Source organism: Perognathus longimembris, chromosome 7, assembly GCF_023159225.1.
Source record: "Perognathus longimembris pacificus isolate PPM17 chromosome 7, ASM2315922v1, whole genome shotgun sequence".
NCBI lineage: Eukaryota > Metazoa > Chordata > Mammalia > Rodentia > Heteromyidae > Perognathus > Perognathus longimembris.
In genome coordinates, this window is record NC_063167.1 from 1,287,345 (window position 1) to 1,312,768 (window position 25,424).

The following is a 25,424-nucleotide window of genomic DNA, read 5'->3' on the forward strand; positions in this document are numbered from 1 at the left end:
CCCCTCCCTGTGCGGGCCGGTGCCCCCCCCCGACCCCCTCCCTGTGCGGGCCGGCGCACCCTCCACTCTCTGACCCCCTCCCTGTGCGGGCCAGTGCCCCCCCTGCTCTGACCCCCTCCCCGTGCGGGCTGGCAACTCCCCCGCTCTGACCCCCCCCCCCCCGCCTCCTGCCTTGGAAGCGTGAAGCAGGCAGGGAGGACGTGGGGCTGGGGGAGATGGCATCGTGACCGGTCCCCGAAGCTGCTGAGTCCCCACTTGTTCTCTGTGGGTTACCCTTGGTCTCTCCCTGCCCCTGGCTGTCCCCCTGCCCCTGGGGAGGGAGGCGCTGGGGCCCCCGCTTGCCTCGACTGGCCTGGTGGGCCATTTCCACGTTCTAAGATACACAGCGGGTATTTAAACTCTGAGCGGCGTCTTCCAAAGACGCGGAGCCCTTTCCCATTCTGCCTGGCGTCCGGCGTGCAGGTGTGCAAGCCGGTGTGCCCCCGGGTCTCTGGCCGTGCGTGCCTGTCCCCAGCACACCTGTGACGTGCCCGGAGCCGCAGGACGCTGCCCGTCCCCACCCTCACTTGGTCCATGGCCTGTTCGGCTGGACGCCTTAGAGACTTTGGAGACTCCAATAAACACGTTGGCGCTGCTCCGCGGTGTGTGTGCTGCTCGCCCGCCCCGCGCGCCTCCGACAGCTCCGCCAGGCTGCCCGGCCAGGCTCCCTGGGGCTCCGGGATCAGGCTCCCTGGGCGGCCCGAGCAAGCCTGTGCCCCAAGCAACCAGGCCCTGGGCAGGGGCCCGCTGCCCAAAGCCCAGCCCCACCCCAGCCTCAGCACGTGGCTCCCGGCCCTTCCCTTCCCCGGCAAGCCACGGGGACTGGCTGCTCTGTGGGGCTCCGCCAGGGCGGAGAAGCAGGAAGGCCAGCGAGGGGCCTACACGAGGCTCAACTCCTGCTGTTCACGGCCCACAGCCTGCTGTGGCACAGGAAGCCCACATGTCCCAGCAGGAAAACCGTGGGCACCGGGCACGGGTCAGCAGGGCCTTTTGTGTTCCCAAGTTCACGGGCAGCCATGGCAGCTGGGCGGAGCACGGTCCACTCCGCACAGCTGGGATGAGCACCTGCCCGCCTCTCGTGGGTCCTGGGCCGGGTCGGGTGCCTGCTGGCACCGTTTCCGCGGTCATCGCTCTGGGGCGCTCTGCCCTTTTGTGCCCAGAACACTTGCCCGAGGCAGCTGTGGCCCGAAGGCAGAGGCGGGTGGAGGGGGGGCTGGCAGCCTGGGCTGGGGAGGACGTCTAGCCAGAGGCCTGAGCTCCGCTATGACCTGCCAGCGCGGCGAGCCAGGCCCGTGAGGGGCAGAGCCAGGGGGCGCCTGCCAGCCAGGGCCTGTCCGTTCAGGAAGCAAGGCAGAAATCGGACCCCATCTGTTTCCGATGGGGAAGGGCGGGGCAGGGCAGAGGCGGGTCAGGGCCTGGGCTCCTGCTGGGACGGCCGTGTGCGGCCTGGGAGGGTGGTGGCTGGGGGCCGTGGCCAGCGTGCACCTGAGGCGGGAAGGCGGGGCGGGGTCCCCGGTGGCTGCGGCACCTCCCGGCCGCGGGGGGGAGGAGCTGGGCTCTGCCTGCCTGGCTTGATGCCTGCTGCCCGACGGGGCCCAGGGCCCAGGGCGGTGCTGCCCGGCCGCAGGCACCGTGGTTCAGAGCTGTGGGGGAAGGCCACACGGGCCCGGCATGGTGGCAGGCCCGGGACCACGCAAGGACAAGGGCGAGCTACCCAGGGTGGCGCCCAGCAGGGCTTGGGGGGTGGGGGCGGGGAGCCCAGGCGTCGGGCACACTTCCGGCGCTGAGCCCTGGCTCAGGGCTGCAGCAACAAAACCCACACCGGCTGCGCGGCTCTGCTCAGCCTCCGCCAGGAGCCCCGGAGGCCCTGCGCGCCGAGGCAGAGGCCGTCCTCCCCGGGAGGAGGGGGACAGGAGGGGCGGGCCTGCCGGTCATGCCGCAGGGCACCTGCGTGTCTAGGCACCGTCTCACCAGACACGGACGCGGGCCTATTTATATATTTATATATATATATACGCGCGTGTGTGCGTGCGTGTGTATAAAAGGCTATGTAACAGTTAAATACATCCCAGCGAGTGTCCCTCGGGCCGCACGCGGCGCTCAGTCACGGCAGCCCGGCGCAGAGCCCTGGGAGGCGTGGCGGGCGGGGCCGTGGGCCAGGGCGCCTCGCGGCGGCTGCGCGGGCACCTCGTACTTGAAGATGACGCTGAAGAGCCGGCCGCCCAGCCGCTCGGCCAGCCACGCGTTCTTCACCACGGCCAGCTTGAGGCTCTCGCAGCGCAGCGCGGCGTGGTAGTTGGTGTGCACCGCGCGGCCCATGCCCTCGATGACCACCAGGTCGGCGCCGCGCTCCCGCGCCAGCGCCGCCAGCCCCTGGTCCAGGCGGCTTCCGGGAAGAAACAGCAGGGTTAGCGAGGGGCGGGGCACGCGCGGCCACAGGAGCCGGGGCGGGGGCGGGGGCGGGAGGGCCCCCCCAGCTCCACTTGCTATGGGGCAGGAACCGGGGCGGGAGCGGGAGGTCCCCCCTTAGCTCCCCTCCCGCCCAGCTGCACTTGCTATGGGGCTCGTCCGTCAATTCAACTCCCTAGCTGCCGCCTCCACCCCGCGCGTGGCCTGGGGCGTCTGCCTGGCTCCCGTGGCCCCTCCAGCTCCCTCCCGGGCGTCCTGCATCCGCACCCGGCTGCCGGCCAGAAGCGGGGGTACTGGGCGGAGCCCCAGGGCCTCGAGGCCAGGTGCCCCCCTCCGCCCCGCCCCGGGGCAGCGCAGGCTCGCGCGGTTACCTGAGGTCGAGGCACGGGGAGCTGGAGCCCGTCTGCACGAGCAGCAGCTTCTCTTCCTGGAGCGCCGAGCTGCAGGGCACGCGGGGGGGGGGTGTCAGTGCCAGGAACCCCCTGCGGGGCCTCCCCCCGCCCCACCGCTCTGCACGCGGCCAGCACCTACTGGACAATGGGGTCCATGGCCGCGATGCGCTCGGCCACGAGGAGGGACTCGCCGTAGGTGACGTCGTTCAGGGCGGGGCCGGAGTTGCAGGCCAGGATGACCTGCGGGGAAGCGTGCTCAGTGCCGCGGCCCCTCCCCGCGGGGCCCCGCGCTCCCCGCCCTGCCCACCTCAGCGCACGGGTGGACGCCCTCCCCAGGGGCCGGGGCCGCCCTGGTCCACGGGGCTCGGGCCACAAGCGGTCCAGACCCCCCCCCCACTGTGCCCACACCTACCTGCGGTGAGCACCGGCGGGGCCTGCCGCGGGACTCGCCCCACCACGGGGAGACGCCCGGGGGAAGGGCCCCACCCGCCCCTCCTGCCCACTCACCTCCGTGCCTCTAAAGAGTAGCTCCCTGACAAAGGGGAAGACTCCCAAAATGATGTCTATTCCACTGTTATCTGCGAAAATTAAGGCACATTTATGAGGGGGCCCCTGTAAAACAAAACCAGGACGTTCAGTTGGGAACAGGTGCATCCGAGCAGTTCACACACCCCCACTCCACGCCCCTGCGGGGCTGGGCCCAGGGCCTCGGGGTCCGGGGCGCGCGGGGCCGGCCTGAGGACGCGGGCGGGGAGGCCGGCTGACCCGAGCGCGGCCGCGGCGGGCCGGGCGGGGGGCAGGGACAGCCCACGGTCTCTGCGGCGCCCGGCCGGCGTGCTGGGACACCCATCCCCCAAGGGCCTGAGGACCACGGGCCGGGCCTGGCCCCGTCTGAGCCAGTCTCCCCGGGGCAGAGGTGGGGGCAGCTCCACACACCTTGAGTCTCTGCAGCCACTCGCTGTAGGAATCCACGAGCCACGGCCGCTCTGTGGAGGCAAGAACCCAGATAAGTGAGCCCTCGGACGCCCCTGCTCCAGAGCGCACCCCTCCAGCGGCGGGGCCCCCGGGAGCACCGTGCTGGGCGAGCGGCAGGTTCCTACCTTGTAGCTTCCTCTTGGCTTCTTCAAACCCAAACCTGGGGTCAGACTCCAGGACGCTGTGGGGCAGAAGGTGAAGTGAGCATTCCCAAGAGCCCAGCTTGGGGGGGACGGGACGGGGGCGGGCAGGAGAGGAGGTGGGGAGGCCCCCGCCGGGCCCCAGGTGTAACTCAGCAGGCCTGTGGCCCCAGGGGAAGCTGGGAGGCGGGAGACCTGCCGCTCCGTGGTCACCCCGTGGGTCCCCCGGCCTGGGAACGCGACTCCTCCAGCAATGAGGGGAAATCAGCAGACACGGCTTCCTCTCAAGTTCCCCGTGCGGAGGAGCCCAGCGGCCCAGCCTCCCCCCACCCAGCGCGCACAGAGCTGCCCAGCCTCCCCCCGTCCAGCCTCCCCCCGCCCAGCCTCCCCCCGCCCAGCCTCCCCCTGCCCAGCGCGCACAGAGCTGCCCAGCCTCCCCCCGCCCAGCCTCCCCCCGCCCAGCCTCCCCCCGCCCAGCGCGCACAGAGCTGCCCAGCCTCCCCCCGTCCAGCCTCCCCCCGCCCAGCGCGCACAGAGCTGCCCAGCCTCCCCCGCCCAGCGCGCACAGCTGCCCAGCCTCCCCCCGCCCAGCGCGCGCAGCTGCCCAGCCTCCCCCTGCCCAGCGCGCGCAGCTGCCCAGCCTCCCCCTGCCCAGTGCGCGCAGCTGCCCAGCCTCCTCCTGCCCAGCGCGCGCAGCGTGCACAGCTGCCCTGCCTCCTGCCTCCTGCCCGGCCCTCAGGTGCCCGGATCACAGGGAGGGGCCGGCAGGCCAGGGACACCTACTCAGACACAGCCTTGGCGCCCCAGTCGAAGACGTTGCCGGCCAGGAGCCCCTTCACCAGGGCCAGCTGCCGCTCCTCCCAGCCCAGCGCGTCCAGCGAGCGCGTCACGCCCTGGAAGCACTTCAGCGCCAGCCCGTTCTCCTGCTGCTTCACCTGCACAAGAGGCCAGCCCCCCCGTGAGCACGGCCCGGAGCTCAGGCGCGCCCGGCGGCCTCGGACCCCACGCGGAGGGCACCCTCGTCTCTCTGGGCCACGCCAACCCGAAGCGCCCTCTGCCCGGGCAGGGCCCCGGTGCGGTGGCGGCCACGGCCGTGCAGGCAGAGGGGGAGGAGGGAGGCTCTGCCCTGCACGCGGGTGGGGCCGTGGCCCGGCTCCTTGCAGAGGGCACCAGCCCTGGCGTAGGGCTCGCGCCCCCCCCCCCCCCCCAGATCCCAGGGTCCCTGGCGCCCTTGGACAGGCAGCTGCACCTCTTGGCGGCCCTCACAAGCCCCCCACCCTCACTGGCTCAGCGAGGCCCATGGAGCCCAGCCGGGCAGAACCGCCCCCCCCACCCCGCCTGGCCGTTGCTGCCCGAGGCCTGGCGCTCACCTTGGAGTAGGGGTCCGGGAAGCTGAACTCATTCAGACAGTGCTCCCTGGTGTCCAGCAGGCTGCGCACGGTCAGTGTCCCATACGCGCTGGGGACAGAACCAGGGCAGAGCGGGGCTGAGCGGGGCAGGCGGCCCGAGGCCACGTGGTCCGGACACACCCTCCCGCTAGGCCACGGGCCGTGTCGTGGCGCGCGGCACTCACAAGGGCTGCCGCCGCAGCGTCTGCAGCTTGCTCCAGTACTTCTGCCGGAACTTCTCCGCCCGCTCCGCCGCGTCCGCAGACTCGGGCTGGCTGGCCACGGCTCGCTTCACCACCTGCAACACAGGGCAGTCAGGGGCTCCGGGCCCGTCCTGGGCTCGTCCCCACGGGCCCCCACGCCGGGGCACAGGCCCCTCGGGGTGGGGGCCCCTCCCCCTCCCCCTCCCCCGGCAGGACAGCAGGCTCTGCGGAAGCACGGGGGACAAGGCCATCTGCCTGACGCGTCACCGTCGTTGAGGGCCTGCCCTGCGCTATTATTCTCCTGTGTCCATGGTGGGAGACGGAGGCAGGCTCTGCCCGAGCCCCCCGCCACCTGCGAGGCCCAGGGCTCCACAGGAGCCGCTCAGGGGCCGGGACAGAGAGCAGACGTCTCCTGGGGCTCAGGGGCCCTGCCTCCGGGGTGTGGACGGGACGTGTCCCAGTGTGGGGGGCACACGGCCCGGCCCCGGCTCTGCCCCCATCAGAGGCAGATGGGGTCGGTACACACACGGGACTGTGGGGGGCGGCCGCGGCAGGACCGTGGGGGGCGGCCGCGGCAGGACCGTGGGGGGCGGCCGCGGCAGGACCGTGGGGGGCGGCCGCGGCAGGACCGTGGGGGGCGGCCGCGGCAGGAGCGCACAGTGAGCTGTGCCTGGGCAGACTGGCAGGGCCTGGCTGAGTGTCTTGGCTTTCGTCCTGGCCCTTCCCTGGCCCTCCCTCTCCTCCTGGCCATAAGGCCTCCTTTTTGTTCCTGCCAGGTATTCTGTCACACTGAGGAAACCCTCAACACAGCAGGGTCCCAAGAAGCCACTGCGATCGTGCTTCCAGAAGCAGAGGGACCGTGGGGGGGGGCCGGGGCAGGGGGGGGGGGGCGAGCCTGGGACTGCAGGCAAGACTCTGCCTCAAGAACCACAGAAATCTGCACCAGCCGTGGCGTCTTGAAGGACACCCTAGCCGTGAGGCGCCAGCAGCTTAAGAGAGAACTCCCTCCCACCCCCGTGTCCCCCGACTTCTCCACCGTGCCGCTGGGAGCCGCCCTGTGCCCATCCTGGACCTAACCCCGGCTGCTGTGGCTTTGGAAGCCCCTCCCTGCCCTGCCTCGTCTTCACCCAGCCCGTCTGCAGAGCGTGGGGAGGGAGGGAGGGAGGGAGGGAGCCCGCCGGCCTGGGTGTGGCCCGGGGGTTTCTGGGACTACGCCACTGGAGACCTGTGCGCCCAAGCAGGTCCCCGCCCCGCCTCAGACCCTCACCCCATCCAGGGCTTCCTCGAAGCAGGTAAGCCAGTACTTGCGGGCCAGGGCGTCGTCGGTGAGGTCCACGGTGTCCGGCACGTAGGAGGCCGGGTCCTGAAGGAGGGGAAGGCTGACCAGGGGCCTCTCCAGCCGGTCCATCTCCAGAAGGTCAAACTGGGAGGGCAAAGAGCGGGAGAGAGCGGCTTTATGGAGGAACCGCACTCGGCTGTAAGCTTTGTGGTCTCTAGAGCAGCAGAGGAGAAGCTCCCTTCTTTTGTAGAACAAACCCCAAATGTCCCTGCCTACCGCTGCCTGGCCACTCCTCTGGCCCGGCAGTGGGGAGTCAGCTCCTCAGGACTTCAAATCTGTTCCCCCAGTGTGCCACTCTACTTCCACAGCACCGGGGACTCCTGAGCCCCCCCCCCCCCCACATTTCCACAGCACCGGGGATTCCTGAGCTGAGCCCCTCCACATTTCCACAGCACCGGGGACTCCTGAGCTCACCCCCACATTTCCAGAGCACCGGGGACTCCTGAGCTGACCCCCCCCACATTTCCACAGCACCGGGGACTCCTGAGCCCCCCCACATTTCCACAGCACCGGGGACTCCTGAGCCCCCCCCACATTTCCAGAGCACCGGGGACTCCTGAGCTGACCCCCGCCCCCACATTTCCACAGCACCGGGGACTCCTGAGCTGACCCCCCCACATTTCCACAGCACCGGGGACTCCTGAGCCCCCCCCCACATTTCCACAGCACCGGGGACTCGTGAGCCCCCCCCACATTTCCACAGCACCGGGGATTCCTGAGCTCACCCCCACATTTCCACAGCACCGGGGACTCCTGAGCCCCCCCCACATTTCCACAGCACCGGGGACTCCTGAGCTGACCCCTCCACATTTCCACAGCACCGGGGACTCGTGAGCCGACCCGACTGCCCTCATGCCAGCTCGTGCCACTTCCTCCTGGCTCCCAGACTCCTGGGCTGCTCCTCTGTCCTTGACACGCCCACCTGCGCTGCTGCCCCTTAGTCTGGCCAGGCAGCGCCCTGGCCGCACGTCTGTCCCCCGCTCTGCAGCGCGCAATCCACAGGGCAGCAGGCTATGTCCGCGGCCAGCTGTACGTCGCGATCACCAGCAGCGAGCACACAAGCACGCCAGGAGTGACCACTCACACTGGAGTGCAGCTGCTCTGGAACCACTGAGAGAACAGCCCAGCCCAGAGCGACCTCTGCCCCGGCCACAGCACACATCAGGTCCCGGGCCCTTCCCTGCCAGGGGCACTTTGGCCTGCAATGAGGGGGGCAGAGCAGTGGCCTCTCTGAGCAGGCTGCCTGGACAGTGAGATCTGCAGGAAGACGCGCCTGCCCCCAGAAGGCATTTCCACATGGAATTTCCACACTGGCAAGAGGGGGTGGAGAGGCCAAAGGGAGCCTCACGCCTTGGTCCTGGGTCTTCTGGAAGCAGCCACCCCCACGACGGCAGGCACGCGCACCTGTCAGCCGTGCCTCCATGGCGGATCGCTGGGGCACGGCCCAAGGGCTGGGGCAGGCGGGCTCGCAGACACTGCCCTGCGTGCCTGGCTCTCCTGGGGAATTGCTGTGCCCGCCGCGGGCGCAGCAGCTGTTCAGTGAACCAGGCGCGCGGGTGGAAGACACAGCGGTCTCTGGGGCAGTCGCTACCTGCCCCTGCCCAGGAAGGACACTTGTGCAGGGAGCGCGGCGGGCCTCAGCCCTGGGTGTCCACCCGCACTCCTAAACAAGGAAGCGCGGCGGGCCTCACACGCGCCAGCGGCCGTGCCCGGGACGGCCTTGGACCTGCCTATCCTGGCTGGCCGCCCGAGCCTTTCCAAGGCCCGCCCCGATGTGGAGGGCGAGCTACCAAAGTCACGCGCCAACCGCAGCACAGAGCCGTGGCTGGCACAGGTGACGGGAAGGGAGTCTCAGGCAGGCTCTCACGGGCGCACTGGAGCCGGACACCACAGCCTCATCCACATGGGGACCCGAGGAACGCTCTGGCACCTTCTAGGAGCCATACACTTCCTCACGCGTGGGAGAGAACGCGGACTCGGGGCAGGCGTCCAGACTCTGTCCCCACTGTGCTGAGAGCCCTGCCCCCGCCGGGGAGAAGCCCAGGCTCTGGGCCCGCCGTGGCTCTGGGGAAGCCGTGGCTCTGGGCCTGCCGTGGCTCCGGGCCCGCCGTGGCTCTGGGGAAGCCGTGGCTCCGGGGCCACCGTGGCTCCGGGCCCGCCGTGGCTCCGGGGAAGCCGTGGCTCCGGGGAAGCCGTGGCTCTGGGAAGCCGTGGCTCCGGGCCCGCCGTGGCTCTGGGAAGCCGTGGCTCCGGGCCCGCCGTGGCTCCGGGGAAGCCGTGGCTCCAGGAAGCCGTGGCTCTGGGAAGCCGTGGCTCCGGGCCCGCCATGGCTCTGGGAAGCCGTGGCTCCTGGCCTGCCGTGGCTCCGGGCCCACCGTGGCTCTGAGAAGAGGGCCCCGGCGCGCCCTCCCTCCCCCCCCCAGGACCACTCACCGTGCCGCTCCTCGTCCGCTGCGCCAGGCAGAGCGCGGGCGTCGTGCTCATCAGCCCGGAGCTGCCCGCGTAGTTCTCGCCCCAGCTGTACTGGTTGGGATCTGGAAAGACACGAGGCCCGTCGCCGCGTCCGCCCGGCCCGGCCCTGGACGCACCAGGGGGAAGCGGGGAGGAAAAGGAGGAAATCACCTGCTCACTTAACTGCTGGAAACGCCCATCCTGGAAGCCTCCTGAGCCTGCCGCTCCCCACCCTCGCCTGGCCCCCCGCACTGCCACACGCACAGGCCCCAGCCCTGCGTGGCCACGGCCGCCCGGGGCGGCACAGGGCCACTCTACTTACTGTCCTGCTCAGCTCCTTTCAGAAACGCCCCGATGGCGCCCAGGTAGCCCTCGTGCCTCAGGAACAGCGCCTGGACTTCTCCCTGCCACGGCCATGCCCACAGGGGCTGGTCAGTGTCCAGTGAGGGCTGTTCCACACCGCCCCCCCCCCAGGACTGGATCTGAGTGCAGGGCGGGGCCTGTGGTCTGAAGGAAGCAGAACAGGCTGCCCTGGGCGGGGCTCTGCCCTCACCGGTGGCCAAGTCCTGGGCTGCCTATGCCCGGTAGCAGACTCACACCGTGCTAACGGGAGGAATGCCTGGAACTAGCTAGAGGGGTGGGAGGCGGGCCGTGCCAGGTGGGTGGGCACGGGGTCTCCCAGTGGTCTGTGCCCTGGGGAGCCCAGCTGCAGGGGATGGAGAGGGCGGGCCCAGCCCGGTGCCCCGTGGTCTGCCCACGCCCGCTGGCGTGCTGATACTTCTGGGTATGCGGCGGGCGTTGGAGCAGGTGGCGAGGCGTGAGGGTGAGGAGAGGGCGCGGCCCGCTCACCTTGGAGAAGAAGTTGATGCTGTAGGTGATGGTGCGCATGGTCACAGGGTGGCCCCGGATGAAGAAGCCCCCGAAGTACACCCTGTCCAAGCCGTGGAGCTTCGCGTAGAGACAGGCGAGCTGCCCGATGTCGTTGCTGATCATGTGCAGGAGGCTCTTGGCCATATCCTCTTTGGAGAACTCTGAGGAAGAGGGGGCAGCGCGGGGCGTGAGGGGCAGGCTCGTGGCCGGGGCCTCTCTGGCGTGAGGGGACGTCATGTGACGTCTGGTGTGCAGGGATGGCCGGGGCACGTGGGTCACGTGACTGGGCTCTGGCGCACCAGGAAAAGCCCGCCCAGACCATGTCTCCTAACTCGCACTCCCTTGGAAACTGAGGCGAACGGGACTTGCTTGTCCGTGTTCTGGTGAGCACTGAGCAGGCCCGCAGCAGGCAGGAGCCGCGGGGCTCCAGGCCACCCCGGTGGGCAGGGAGGTGCCCTGGGCACCCAGGCTGGCCACGTGGGTCGCCGTGAACCCCCCTCTGATGGGGCAGAGGCCAGGGAGGTACCTCTGTCAGCAGTAGCCGACTTCCCAAAGCTGCTGGCAATGAGGTTGCCACTCAGGCCCAGGGTCTGGTGGGCGCCACCGTAGATGTCTTGCACCAGCATGTCCACGTTGGCGTGCTGGCCCTTGGAGGCCAGGTGCAGCAGCTCATCGAACTTCTGCAGGGGCAGAACGGGGTGGTGAGGGGCCGGCAGTTGGCAGGGGCTCCACTACCCTAGAAACCAACTTGCTAAAGGGACACGAGGAGCTCCCCTCGGCACCTCGGATCCGAGGCAAAGCAAAGCCAGAAGCTGCAGAGCACCGAGCTGGTTCTGCTCTAGCAGAATTCACACCGCCCTCCAAACCCTCCAGCTCAGCCCTGGCGTCCTGAACCCGCACCGTGCGGGGACGAGGCCCCGTTGGGGCGATCCCGACCGGGGCGGGAAGCAGAGGTCCCCGCAGGCCGGCGCACGGCGTGGGGACGAGGCCCCGTCGGGGCGATCCCGACCGGGGCGGGAAGCAGAGGTCCCCGCAGGCCGCTGTACCTTTGTTTTGGTGAGCAGAGCCCCGAGCCCCCAGAAGGTGCCACCTCCAATGGAGCTGCCGCCGATCCATTCGAACCGGTCCTCCGTCTCCACCTGGACAATGCCAGAGGGGAAAGGTCAGCCACAGAGGCCACCAGGGCCAGGGCTGCTCCCATCCCCTCGCGGGAGCTGCCACGGAACGTGGCAACGACACGGCGACGCCGGGGCCAGGAGCCTGGGCATCGCCTCTGCGAGAGCATCAGGTTGGGCCCCGTGCCCAGCACTGGCTCCGACACACGGGACAGTGAGAGACCCGAGAAGCCGAGCCCCACCTTCACAATGGAGACTCCGGAGCCAATGTTGACCAGAAGGTATGGGAAGATGTTGGGGTGATTGGTCTGAAATCGAAACTCAGGGTTGGAGTCTTTCTGATACATGAAGGCCTCGTGGGGGATGTTCTTCAACACGAAGTTGCACCCCTTTATCAAGCAGGTCATCACGTCTTCCTTGTCCACTCTGGAAGGAAAGAGCCCAGCCTTGTGGAGCAGTCCCAGCCCCAGAGGGGGCAAACTGGGGTGTGCCTGCCAGGCAACCCCACAGAGCTGCTTGGCGGTGCCCGCAAGCCCCAGCCTGGAGACACTGCGCACCTGGGCTTCTCACTCCGACAGATGGGTCTGCAGGAACAGGGAGCTGTCACTCCCGGCGAGACCCCAACCACAGGAGCCACCAAGGGGCTGGGTCTCCCCTTCTGGGACCCCTCCCCACTTACTTTAGCTGCAGCTTCTCTTCAATGAGGTCCTTGAACTTGTATGCTCCGCCCCCTGTGGCCTGGATCACCTTGGTCTCTGTGTTGACCAAGTGGTCTTTGATGAAGTCCAGACAGGCTTCAATGTAGGTGTTCTCAAACTTGATGAAATGCAGACGCGCGGTCACCTCTTCCTGAACCGAGATCTCATAGGGGGGCTCGTGGTCTTGTTCTGTGTCCTGAAAGTCAGTGGCGTGCTGAGCGGACGAGCCCACGGGGCTCTGAGCACAGCCCTGCCATCTGCCCCGCCATCTGCCCCAGGCATGACATCTCACCAACCACCAAGTATGGAGAAAGTGATTTCAACTTGGGGCCCATGGCAGAGTCCTAGGAGAGGAGGGAGGGACCCGGGATGCCCGAGGCCCTAAGGGAAGCCTGTCCCAAGGAGCAAGAACTAGGGGGCATTCCCACCGAGGGAGTGAAGGGAAACCAAGTGAGGAGTCGAAGATGGCCTTCAGAATTAGGAACTTCCAGGAGGCCTCCACCCCATTTCCTGAATGGTGAGCAGGAACTAGTTCTCTTCTTTTTCTCCCTACTTGGACCCCACTATACTAAAATAAAATCTCGGCTACAGCTTTAAAGAGGATGAAAGGAAACAAACTTCCAGGACACCACGCTGATGCGTGTGAGCAGCAGGGAGACCCCGAGTCCAGGACACCACGCTGATGCGTGTGAGCAGCGGGGAGACCCCGAGTCCAGGACACCACGCTGATGCGTGTGAGCAGCGGGGAGACCCCGAGTCCAGGACACCACGCTGATGCGTGTGAGCAGCGGGGAGACCACGAGTCCAGGACACCACGCTGATGCGTGTGAGCAGCGGGGAGACCACGAGTCCAGGACACCACGCTGATGCGTGTGAGCAGCAGGGAGACCCCGAGTCAAGGACGGCACTCGTGGAGGGGCGCGGCTCACCTTTCCTGAGTGGTCGAAAGACCGCACTTTGGCCACTTTGTGCTGCACTGTCGAGTAGTAGGCCAGCTTGGTCAAGGATCCACCTACGAGAGGAAGACACAAACCCAACCTAAGTCAGAACCCAGAGGAGGGAGGCCTGGGAAGCGTCCCCCGCTTGCTCTCCGGGGAACGCAGGGCTGCTGCCACAGCCTCCTCATCGGGGACTGTGGCCTCTGGACAAGGCAGTCCGTGCGGTGGGAACTGAAAACCCTACTGGTGCAGACAGGAGGGCAACGGGGACCGCGGAGGGACAACACCGGCCTCCTAGCGTGCTGTCCTCTTGGGCCTCTGACCAAGTGAGTCCAAAGATTCCCTCTGGCACAGCCTGATCACCTACAGGAGGAACGGCACACCCAGCATCCGGGGCACCTGGCGGTCATTTAGGAAGACTCAATGTCAAGCTCTCATCTTGATAGTGGCCCAGGAAATGAGTTTTCAGCTCATGCACAGCTGGTGGGTGGCTTTCATTAACAGGCAGGGACCAGGGCCACAAAGAACCTCCCCGCACTTGGGTGGGCAGAGCTGAAGTTAGCCTTAGCCTCACAAGCATCCACAAGGAGTCAGACAGAGGCCTCCAGGGACCAGCCGCTCAATGTGACAGGGGCCCCGTGGCCCCTAGGGTATTGCACGTAAGTGGACACTGCACTCCCAGAAAAGCAAGATGCTTTGTTCACCTTAGACGCATTTCAGGGAAAAGAAGTCCCAGAAAAGGCACTGCCAAAGACAAGCCACAGCTTGTCCCTCCTGGGCAAAGAAAAGGCACAACTGTGCTCAAGGGTTTGAAGGCCCTCAGACCGACAAGCCGGAGAAAAAACCAGAAAGCTCAGCAATACAGAATGACTTCCACAAGCTGCTTTCCCTACAGGGCCAGACCGGATTGTGGCAAGGAAAAAAAAACCCTGCTAGTTGGCAAGTGAGAAGGCTGTAGTTACTTCTAAATGATTGCACTGTGAGAAAGAGTCAAGGGAACACAGGAGAGCAAACGCTCGGGTCTGCACACAGGTCCGCAAACACCAAAGGCATCCCAAGGCCAAAGTCCTCCTGGTTAACAAGCTAAATCCCCTCTCTGAGTGCCAGGGTGGCTAGTCCCGCCGACGGTCCTGCCCCATCCGCTACGCACCAGCCCATGTCTGATTAGTGAACGTGTCACCGACTTAAGCTCCCTCGGTGGCTGTCCTAAGCCCCTGAGCTCTCCTCCCCACCCCCACCCGGGCCTGGCCCCAGAGCAGTGCCAAATGTTTCCTGTCCAGTCCCCAATTCCCAGCCTCCCCTCCCCCTGCAAACAAACAGTTTTCCAAGAAAAGCACTGCACAGGCGTGGAGACGGGTCTTAAGGGGCTCCAGGAGTTACTACTGTGTATTTGATATTAGATTTAACCCACCCCCCACGTAGGAAAAACACCGGGGTGCGCGTGCACACCAGGAGCCCCCACAATGCCCTACTCTGAACAGCCCGCCGAGGCCAGGCCAGGCCCTGCACGCCCCGGTACAGCCTTCTGTGCCCCCAGGCTGGCATCGGTCTAAGGACGACAGGGGGCGAGCACGGCCCAGGTGACCTCTGTACCTCGCACTCACATTCTTGTTTATCGGGCCCAGGGGCCACTCTCCTCTCGCCTTCTCCTGCCCTTTCAGCTGTGGGCACCACAGGTGGCAGGTCAGCCTGGCCCACACCGCTGCTCGGGGACCCCTTCCCACCCCACAGGATCCGCCCTCTGCCCCCAGAAACCCCAAGTCAGGTCAAAGCCCTAGTATGTCCTGATAAACAAAATGTCCCCGGTGCACCGGCCCGGCTGACCTAACACCACTATCTGAAAGTGCAAAGGAGCTGCCAAGGACACGAGCAGCTGTAGTTTCCTGGCCCCACAGCCCTGGCTGAGGGGAGAGGAAATGGGAGAAGCCTGTTTCCAGAGCACACTGGCTCTGGGGGTGCCTGGGCCCAGGTGCCTGGGGAGGGGGCGGGGGCTAAGGGCTATGACCTCCCATCCCCTACAGCAGCAAGGGTCCTGCAGGAGGTAGAGTCCTCCACACTGAAAGGGGCAGGGCTCCCATCCTGACGGCCACTCCGGGTCCCCCAGCCCTAAGAGGGGCGTCCCAGGCCTGGCCGCGGTGCTGCCCTCCACCCCCCAACTACGCCATGGCGAGGGTGGAGGGTCCCCAGGAGCCGAGCCAGTTCCTGGTGTGCCCAGCTGTCAATTGCCGGAGGAGGGCTTGGGGGGTCTCCGGTGACTTCGGGAGACCCCAGGGCCCTTGCCGCGGGGCACAACCCAGACCACGGCTCATCGCAGGGGCCCGCCCGATCGGGACCCCCATGGAGACCTGCCTGACCCACATGGGCCCCCACACCGGGACCCACACCGGGACCCACGCCGGGACCCACACCGAGACCGACACCGGGGTCCCCCGCCGGGCCCCACACCGGGGACCCCCACCGGGCCGCCCGCCGGGACCCACACCGGGACCGACACAAGGACCCACACCGGACCCCACACCGGGCCCCACACCGGGCCCCACACCGGGCCCCACACCGGACCCCACACCGGGCCCCACACCGGACCCCACACACCGGACCCCACACACCGGGCCCCACACCGGGCCCCACACCGGGCCCCACACCGGACCCCACACCGGACCCCACACCGGACCCCCCACACCGGGCCCCACACCGGACCCCACACACCGGGCCCCACACCGGACCCCCCACACCGGGCCCCACACCGGACCCCACACCGGACCCCACACACCGGGCCCCACACACCGGGCCCCACACACCGGGACCCACACCGGGCCCCACACACCGGGCCCCACACCGGACCCCACACACCGGGCCCCACACCGGGCCCCACACACCGGGACCCCACACACCGGGCCCCACACCGGACCCCACACCGGACCCCACACTGGACCCCACACACCGGGCCCCACACCGGACCCCACACCGGACCCCACACCGGACCCCACACACCGGGCCCCACACCGGACCCCACACCGGACCCCACACACCGGGCCCCACACACCGGACCCCACACCGGGCCCCACACACCGGGCCCCACACCGGACCCCACACACCGGGCCCCACACACCGGGCCCCACACACCGGGCCCCACACACCGGACCCCACACACCGGGCCCCACACCGGACCCCACACCGGGCCCCAACACCGGACCCCACACACCGGGCCCCACACACCGGGCCCCACACACCGGGCCCCACACCGGACCCCACACACCGGGCCCCACACCGGGCCCCACACACCGGGACCCCACACACCGGGCCCCACACACCGGGCCCCACACCGGACCCCACACCGGGCCCCACACCGGACCCCACACACTGGGCCCCACACCGGACCCCACACACCGGGCCCCACACCGGACCCCACACCGGACCCCACACCGGACCCCACACACCGGGCCCCACACCGGACCCCACACCGGACCCCACACACCGGGCCCCACACCGGACCCCACACACCGGGCCCCACACCGGGCCCCACACCGGACCCCACACCGGGCCCCACACCGGACCCCACACACCGGACCCCACACCGGGCCCCACACACCGGGCCCCACACCGGGCCCCACACCGGGCCCCACACCGGACCCCACACACCGGGCCCCACACACCGGGCCCCACACACCGGGCCCCACACACCGGACCCCACACCGGGCCCCACACACCGGGCCCCACACCGGGCCCCACACCGGACCCCACACACCGGGCCCCACACACCGGGCCCCACACCGGGCCCCACACCGGACCCCACACACCGGGCCCCACACACCGGGCCCCACACCGGACCCCACACCGGACCCCACACCGGACCCCACACACCGGGCCCCACACACCGGGCCCCACACCGGGCCCCACACCGGGCCCCACACACCGGGCCCCACACCGGGCCCCACACCGGACCCCACACACCGGGCCCCACACACCGGGCCCCACACACCGGGCCCCACACCGGACCCCACACCGGACCCCACACCGGACCCCACACACCGGGCCCCACACACCGGGCCCCACACCGGACCCCACACCGGACCCCACACCGGACCCCACACACCGGGCCCCACACACCGGGCCCCACACCGGGCCCCACACCGGGCCCCACACACCGGGCCCCACACCGGGCCCCACACCGGACCCCACACACCGGGCCCCACACACCGGGCCCCACACCGGGCCCCACACCGGACCCCACACACCGGGCCCCACACACCGGGCCCCACACCGGACCCCACACCGGACCCCACACCGGACCCCACACACCGGGCCCCACACACCGGGCCCCACACCGGGCCCCACACCGGACCCCACACACCGGGCCCCACACACCGGGCCCCACACCGGACCCCACACCGGACCCCACACCGGACCCCACACACCGGGCCCCAACACCGGGCCCCACACCGGACCCCACACCGGGCCCACACCGGGCCCCACACACCGGGCCCCACACCGGACCCCACACCGGACCCCACACACCGGGCCCCACACACCGGGCCCCACACCGGACCCCACACACCGGGCCCCAACACCGGACCCCACACCGGACCCCACACCGGACCCCACACACCGGGCCCCACACACCGGGCCCCACACCGGACCCCACACACCGGGCCCCAACACCGGACCCCACACCGGACCCCACACCGGACCCCACACACCGGGCCCCACACACCGGGCCCCACACCGGACCCCACACCGGACCCCACACCGGGCCCCACACCGGGCCCCACACCGGACCCCACACCGGACCCCACACACCGGGCCCCACACCGGGACCCACACCGGGACCCACGCCGGGACCCACACCGGACCCCACACACCGGGCCCCACACCGGGCCCCACACCGGGGCCCCCACACCGGGACCCACACCGGGACCCACACCGGACCCCACACACCGGGCCCCACACACCGGGCCCCACACCGGACCCCACACCGGACCCCACACCGGGCCCCACACCGGGCCCCACACCGGACCCCACACCGGGCCCACACCGGGCCCCACACACCGGGCCCCACACCGGACCCCACACACCGGGCCCCAACACCGGACCCCACACCGGGCCCCACACCGGGCCCACACCGGGCCCCACACCGGGCCCACACCGGGCTCGCCGCACCGAGCCCCGCACCGGGGCCGCCGCTCCCGGCAGGCCGTGGCCTCGGGCCGCCGCCGCGCCGCCGCGGAGCCCCGGGGAGCCGCCGTCCGCCCGCCGCCGGGCCGCGGACTACAAGTCCCGGCGAGGCCGTGCGGCGGCGGGCGCCCCGCCCGTCGTCCTGCCCGCCGCGCCCGCGCCCGCGCCCGCCTCCGCCCCGGCCCCGGCCCGCCGCCACCTATGTCGATGGCGAAGCGCTTGGCGTTCTCCAGGTTGCGGAAGATCTCGTCCGGGGGCAGCGTGATGCTCTTGTCCAGGCCGTCCCCGCCGCTGCCGCCGCCGCTCGCCCCGCACTCCGCCATCTTGGACGCGCCGGCGCCGCCGCCGCCCCGGAGCTCCCGGCGCGCGGATTGGACGGGGCCCGCCGCGCGCAGGCGGTATGCTAATGAGGCGCCGGCCCCGCCCCCGGGGGCGGGGCGCGGGCCGCGGGGGGCGGGGCCGGGCCGCGGGGGCCGGGCCGGCCGGCCTCGGGGGCCCTCGGGGGCCCTCGGGGGCGCGGGGCTTCCGCCGAGCCGCCGGCCGGACGTGCCCTGCGTGCCGGGGGCCGGCCGAGCGGGCAGGCCGAGGAGCGCCCCGAGCCCGGCGTGGGGGGGGCGGAGGAGCGCCCGGGAGGCCCCGGATTCGGAGGGAAAGCACCTGGAGCTCGTGCAGCAGGGCCTCGGGAGGCCCCGCTCCGGCCTCTGGCTCCTGGACAGCTCGCTCCGAGGCTCCGTCCCCGGCCTCGCGCTGCCAGAGGAGGATGCCCCGGGCGTCCCCGCGGGCCCCCTCCCGGGAGGGCATGCTGTCGGGCAGCGCCGACCGGGAGCTCAGGGACCTGGCAAGGCCTCGGGGACCGGGAGGAGACTGCCAAACAAACGCCAGCCCCCCAAGGGCGTGGGCCCCCGGGGGGGGGCGGGAGCGGGGTCCCCGCCACCGAGCCCCTGCCTTCTCTCTGTACACTGCACGAGGGCAGAGCCAGGGCCGCGGTTGCCTCCCACCCCCAATCCGCCCCTGCACTGCTGCCGTGTGATAAACACGCAGGCGGAATGGGGACCCGTCTGTCCTCGGCTCACCAGAGACCCCAAGAGGCCGCTGGCAGGCACGGGGCTGGGTTGGGCTGGAAGAGAACTCTGGAGAATAGACTGAAAGGGGGCAGGAGAGGGGGCAGGGGGCAGGTGCTGGGCCGGAAGATGCAAGGGCGGGGCCCAGCACACCTCTGTGGCTTGTCCTTCAGAAAGTACGTGGACGTCCCCGCCTGCCCCGTGCGTTTTGTCTTGGGGAGACTGTGGGCCCGGGAGACTTGGCCGACGTGTTTCAGCCTGCCTAAAAATAGGTACCCTTTCTGAAGCCAAGGACACCCCCTGGCGGGCTCACGGCTAGCCCGCCGTGGATTAGCTCTGACCCAGGCTGGCCCGCCTGGCGCAGTCGAGCAGGTGTCCCCAGGCAACTTGAGCCATTTGCTGGGGGGGGGGGGGCACGAGGAGAGCAGGGAGAGGAGAACTAGGTCCCAGCTTCTCTCGTGTTCGGGCCAGCCACATCCATTTTTGTTGAAGGAGGAGATGGATGCACCGTGTCCTTGGCTCCCTCTCGGTGAAGGTCCTGTAGCTGTCGCGGTCACCTCCCCATCTCCGGTAGGACCTCGGGAAAGGCTGGGGCACACGCGGACGGTTCTGCAGGCCCCTCCCTCTCCTGCCTGCCTGCCGCCCCGCCTTTCCCGCCTGTCTGCTTCCTCCTCCTTCACCAGGACGCAGCCCCGCGTCCAGAGGACCAGCAGGCCCCCTTCCCCAGCCACGCATTCCCGGCAGGGTGGTGTGCGCCCCTGCGGGGCCCATCCTGGGGCTGCCAGGGACAGACAAGAGGCACGGACAGCGGAGGACTTGACAGATTTTATTAGAAGCCCGCAAGGAGCAGTCCGTGGGCTCCCGCGTGGCAAGAGTTCAAATTCTAAGTACAGAGTCGCGCCCACACGCACCCACCCACGCGGCGGGATCCTTGGAGGAGTGTCGTGGAGACCCCACCCTCCCCAGACAGCCAGCCAAGCCCATGCGGCCACGCGTGGGTCCTCGGCGCCTCTGCGGGCCGAGTCCTTTCCTATGAGGATACACGAGAGTCAGCCTTCACAAAAGGCAAGTGTGCCCGCGGCACTCCCCGCCCGCAGGGTGCTGGCCTAGCAGCGCGGGCCCTGAAGAAAGTCCTCTACAGGCCGGGGCGCCGGCGGGCGGGCCCCCGACCCTACGAACGTCATAGAACCCGGGCGGCCCGGGACTTCCCAGAAGTCAATTGCTGAAATGCAAACACAGAACAACCCCACGGGGTCAGACGCATATTCGGCAGCAGCCGGGGCCGGGGCGCCCCGACCCCCGGCTCTGCGCGCGCATTCTCTAAGAATGACGTTTGTGCCGGCCGGCCGGCGGGCCGCAGGGGGAGCCTTCCGGGGAAGGGCGCATCCGACCGGGGGCCGGGCTGGCCCTCAGGCCCTCCGCGGGCGCCCCCGGGCCGGCGGGTCACCAGGGCCGCCAGAGGCCGCAGGCGGGCTGGCGCGCCGCCGCGGCGGCCTTGGCGGAGGAGCGCGCGGCGGGCAGGGGCGCGGCGCCCGGCGCCGGGGGCTCCTTGGCGGGCGCGGCGGGCGCGGCGGGCGGGCGCTGGAAGTGGTAGAGCAGCTTCATCTGCGTGTCGCTGGCGGCGTGCAGCGTCAGGAACTGCACGGCCTCCTGCAGGCACCACGAGTAACCCTCGCTGTAGTCCTGGTGCAGGCTCTTGGGGCCAGCAGCCGCGGCGAAGGCTGCGGGGAGATGGGGCGTCGTGAGCGGGGCGCGGGCGGGGGGGCGTGGGGTGCGGGCGGTGGGGCAGGGGAGGGCGCCGTGGAGCTGGGCGGCTTTTGCGGGGCGTGGGGCACAGGCGATGGGGCGTGGGGCGCGGTGGGGCGCAGGGTAGTGGGGCGCGGGGCGGTGTGCGTGGGGCGCGGGCGGTGGGACGGGGGCGCCGTGGAGCTTGGCGGCGTGCGCGGGGCGGTGGGGCGCGGGGCGCAGGCGATGGGGCGCGGGGCGGCGTGCGTGGGGCGCGGGCGGTGGGGCAGGGGAGGGCGCCGTGGAGCTGGGGGGCGTGCGCGGGGCGGTGGGGCGCAGGCGATGGGGCACGGGGCGCGGGGCGGTGGGGCGCAGGCGATGGGGCACGGGGCGCGGGGCGGTGGGGCGCGGGGCGCGGGCGGTGGGACGGGGGGGGGGAGGGCGCCGTGGAGCTGGGCGGCGTGCGCGGGGCGCGGGCGGTGGGGCAGGGGAGGGCGCCGTGGAGCTAGGCGGCGTGCGCGGGGCGCGGGCGGTGGGGCAGGGGAGGGCGCCGTGGAGCTGGGCGGCGTGCGCGGGGCGCTGGCGGTGGGGCGCAGGCGATGGGGCGCGGGGCAGCGTGCGCGGGGCGCGGGCGGTGGGGCAGGGGAGGGCACCGTGGAGCTGGGCGGCGTGCGCGGGGCGCGGGGCGCAGGCGATGGGGCGCGGGGCGGTGGGGCGCAGGCGATCAGGCGCGGGGCGCAGGCGATGGGGCGCGGGGCAGCGTGCGCGGGGCGCGGGCGGTGGGGCAGGGGAGGGCGCCGTGGAGCTGGGCGGCGTGCGCGGGGCGCGGCGGGCTCACCTTTGCTGTGCTTCAGGTAGCTGACGGCCATCTCCAGAATGTCGGCCTTCTCCAGCTTGGAGTTGGGCTGGTGCCGCGCGAACTCCTGCTCCAGCAGCAGCTTCAGCTGTTCGATGCTGCTGTTGATGCGATCGCGGCGCATCTTCTCCACCACCGGCTTCCGCAGCTGCGGGAGGAGGGGCGTCAGGCGGGCGGCGCGGGCCGGGGCCCGGGGCCCGGGGGCCGCGCGTCGGGCGTCGGGCGGGCGGGGACTTACTCGGTTCTTTTCCTTGGGGCTGAGCATCTCCACCGCCACGGTGCTGGGGGCCATGCCTGGCGCGGGGGGCGCGGGGGGCGCGGGGCGCGGGGGAGCGGAGCGGGCAGGGCCGGCGTCCCGGGCTGGCGCGGACGCGGCCCCGAGCGCCCGGCCCTTTATAGGCGCGGGCGGCGGCCCCGGCGCCTGGGGCCCGGGCGCCGCGGCCGTTCCCACACTCGGCGGCCAATGGCGGCGCGGGCTGCACAAAGGCGCCGGCCCATTAGCGCACGCTAAATTGCCTGTGAATTGGCGCGGGCACAATGGGCGCTCCCCGAGGAGCAGGTGGGCCGCGCGGCACAATGTCCGGGCTGTGGGAACGCGCTCGCCCTCATTAGCATCCCGGGGCCTGACGCTGGGAGCCCCGAGCCTCAATATGCTGCCTTTTCCCAGGCCTCGGGGAGGGGGTGGGCAGGAAGGAACGGCCCCGTGTCCCCTCTCCCCTCTCCCCCTCCTCTGCGCCAGAGACTCCCCACTGCAGGCTGGCGGGGGGGGGGGGGGGACCGCAAGCTTTAGAATGAAGTGCAGCAGCTTTGGGGTGTGTGTGTGTGTGTGTGTGTGTGTGTGTGTGTGTGTGTGTGTGTGTATCCTCCCGGCAGGGAACTTGCCGCCCCTGGGAAAGGGCACCGAGGGGACCACCCTCTCCTGGAGGAGGCACTGGTACCCTCGTCCGCAGCTGGAGGGGGAGGGACGAGCCCGGCTCTCGGGATGGGCTCTGGTGCCCGTCCCTAAGCTGCCACGGGTCCTAGGGACTTCCGGGGAGCGGGGGACGGGCTGTCAGGCCCTCCCAGCTGGCTGTGGGCAGTTTGGGGAGGCCCGGTAGCACGGAGCCCCACATCGCCTCTCCCAGCGGCGGCGGCGTGTGAGGTCAGGAGCCAGGGACGCCCTTGCTTCCTCCCCCATCTCCTCTGGCCCGGAGCCCGCCGGGGGGCTTCCCAGGCCCTGATCACGCGTGGTCTGCGGGAGTCTGCGCGTGGCCTCTCCGCACCGCCGCAGGCGCCCCGGGGTTGGCTCTCCAGAGGCGTTTTGCCAGTGGGTGGAAGTGGCAGAGGTGAGGATGGGAGCCCACATGAGAGCTGCCCCGGCTCAGGGGGGCCCGGCCCTCTGATTCGCTGGTGTGGTACCCGGCCAGCTGCACTGAGGGCCCGTGGCTGCTTGGGGACCAAGAGAGGAAGGACCTGGAGCATCCCCTCCTCTGCCTGAGACACTCACATCCTGATTCTCCCTAGACGTCTTCCTAGCGATGGGCTGGGACCAGCCGAGTCCAAGCGGAAGGCGGGTCGTGGGCCCTGCGAGCCAGAGCCCAGCCTCAGGACTTCAGTTTAGATCCCGGAGCCTGGCTCCCTGGATGGGTGGCAGCTGCATCTAGAGGCAGCCAGGAACTGCAGAGCCCTGACGAGGGGCCATCGAGGAGATACGAGCCTACTCCTTGTCAGTGACCCAGGGCTGGGGGGCTGTCGGGTGGGCCTGGCTTCAGGGAACCGTGGGGTACCTGTGGATGGCTGCGTCCTGGGCAAGGGAGGCTTGCTTCAGCCCTCCCCCGTGGCCCTCCACGGCGGTCAGCTAGTCACTCCGCGGGCCGGAGAGCCCCGCTCACCTCCTCCGGGACCCCCGCCACCCCGCTCTGTGAAGGGATGGCTCCTCTCGGAGCACATAGGGCCCACCGGAGGGCAGTGTCTAGGCAACCCGCCTGCCCCTCCACCCCCGGCCCTGAGCACGGGCCCAAGCTGGCACTGAGGGGCGGGTGGGCAGGCCCGGCGGTGGGCAGCAGAGCCGCCGGGCAACCGTGGCGGGGTTCGGGCCAGGCGACCGCCCCCTCTGCGGAAGTCCCGTGGGTGAGCTCCCGGGGGAGGGCTTGGTGACCGGCTGTGGCACCTGCACCCTGCCGGGCCGGGAACAAGCTAAGGGCCACGCAAGGCACAGACGGGCACAGCACGGGGCGCGACCCGTGCCCGAGCCCAGGCCGGCTCTGGCCACGACCGCTACCCGCCGGACGCCGGGTCTCGGTGCACGCGCGTCCCGACTGTCCACTGGCTGCTGGCGGCGGGCCGGGACCGCACCCACGTGGGTGTGAGGGGCAAGCGAGTGGCGTTCAGGCCGACCCCTCCCCCGGCCGGGCCGAAGTCCTGCCCTTCTGGTCTCCTCCCCGAGCTCACTCCTTGGCCCAGAGGAGACACGTGCCAGAAGATGCGGCCCAGCCTCCCCCCCCCCACCGCCCGCACCCTGCGGTGGGCCAGGGCGCAGCCTGTCTGAGGTGAGGGCGGTGGGTGGGCGGGGGGGGGGGCGGCTGCCTCCTCCCACCTCTTCCTCCTCACCCCCTCCTGGACCAGAGAGCAGCTTTGATCCAATTTTCAGTTGTGGGAAATATGAAATGAATGGTGCTGAATCCCCGCCGGATGAAAGGCGGGCTCCCTCCCCGCGCGCGGGGCCAGATGGCAGCCCGGGCGGCCTCCCAGGCACACGCCCGGCCTTTGTGGGCCATTTAACACTGTGAATGGGGCCAAAGTGTGGGAAACTTGCTGGGCTCCCGGCTCACACCAGCCCCTGGGAGCCGCAGGGGGGAGGGGAGGAAGGCTGCTTCGGGCTGGAAGGGGGGGGGCACTAGGACCGCCTTGGCAGGGGGTAGGTGGGGGGGGTCCTTTCCCTAGCCGGGCTCTGAGGAGGGGGAGGGTTTGCCCTTTCCGCGCACCACTGGGGAAATCTGAGGGGCCCGCTCGTCGGGGTGGGGGGGGCTGTCACTGCCCCTCCCCGCCACGGCCCTCCATTTTGTGGACGGTGTGGGGGGGCTCCCCATGAAACGGGCTAGTCTGGCATGGTTAGGCTTGAATTCAAGAGGGTAGGCCCCGACCGGGGTGGGGGGGTGGGGGGGCGCTTTGGGAGGTGGAGAGGCTGAGGTGTTGCCCCCCGCTGACGAGCCGGGGCTTGGACTGAGGATGCTGTCCTGCAGCTTCTTCCTGACGGCTGGCGCGCTACCGCGTGACCACGCCGCCACTTCCAGCTTTTTGCTACTGCACTGGAGACTGGCGTCTCAGGGAGGTTTTTGCCTGGGCTGGCTTTGAACCTTGCTCCTGAGAACTCAGCCTCCTGAGTGATGGGGATTACAGTAGGCGCCCGCTCTACTAAGGAAGATTTCTTGGTGGGAGTTCACAGGGGTGGAACAGTGCTGCGAAAAACAGTTCTGTGGGGGAAAAAAATTAAACAGAATTCTCGTGGAATCCAGCAATCCCATGTCCGTGTCTACACCCCAAGGACTTGAAAGCAGCAGGGACCCCAAAAGATATGTATATACTGCGCTGATAGAAGCCAGAGGGAGAAGCAGCCCACGTGTCCGCTCACCAGTGAGTTGACGAAGAAGTCCTCATCAGCCCACACACGGAGA

The 25,424-nt window shown here is 70.0% G+C and overlaps 2 protein-coding genes across 2 annotated transcripts; both read right to left on the reverse strand.

Annotated features, from left to right (window-relative positions):
• Positions 1 to 2,047: 2,047 nt before the first annotated feature.
• On the reverse strand, positions 2,048 to 18,500 carry Pank4 (pantothenate kinase 4 (inactive)). Its single transcript, XM_048350099.1, has 19 exons — positions 18,329 to 18,500; positions 12,949 to 13,031; positions 12,001 to 12,215; positions 11,564 to 11,747; positions 11,253 to 11,345; positions 10,733 to 10,886; positions 10,186 to 10,367; positions 9,659 to 9,740; positions 9,319 to 9,419; positions 6,814 to 6,969; positions 5,529 to 5,641; positions 5,326 to 5,413; positions 4,739 to 4,890; positions 3,941 to 3,996; positions 3,777 to 3,826; positions 3,348 to 3,452; positions 2,980 to 3,080; positions 2,820 to 2,888; positions 2,048 to 2,425 (listed from the first exon to the last, which is right to left on the reverse strand). The coding sequence occupies exons 1-19, from the start codon at positions 18,450 to 18,452 to the stop codon at positions 2,140 to 2,142; spliced, it is 2,394 nt and encodes a 797-aa protein (XP_048206056.1). The 5' UTR covers positions 18,453 to 18,500; the 3' UTR covers positions 2,048 to 2,139.
• Positions 18,501 to 20,597: 2,097 nt separating this feature from the next.
• Positions 20,598 to 22,138, reverse strand: Hes5 (hes family bHLH transcription factor 5). The gene is made up of 3 exons (XM_048349807.1): positions 22,010 to 22,138; positions 21,754 to 21,919; positions 20,598 to 20,911 (listed from the first exon to the last, which is right to left on the reverse strand). Exons 1-3 carry the CDS (start codon positions 22,061 to 22,063, stop codon positions 20,634 to 20,636), a joined length of 498 nt encoding a protein of 165 aa, XP_048205764.1. The 5' UTR covers positions 22,064 to 22,138; the 3' UTR covers positions 20,598 to 20,633.
• Between the last annotated feature and the right edge of the window lie 3,286 nt (positions 22,139 to 25,424).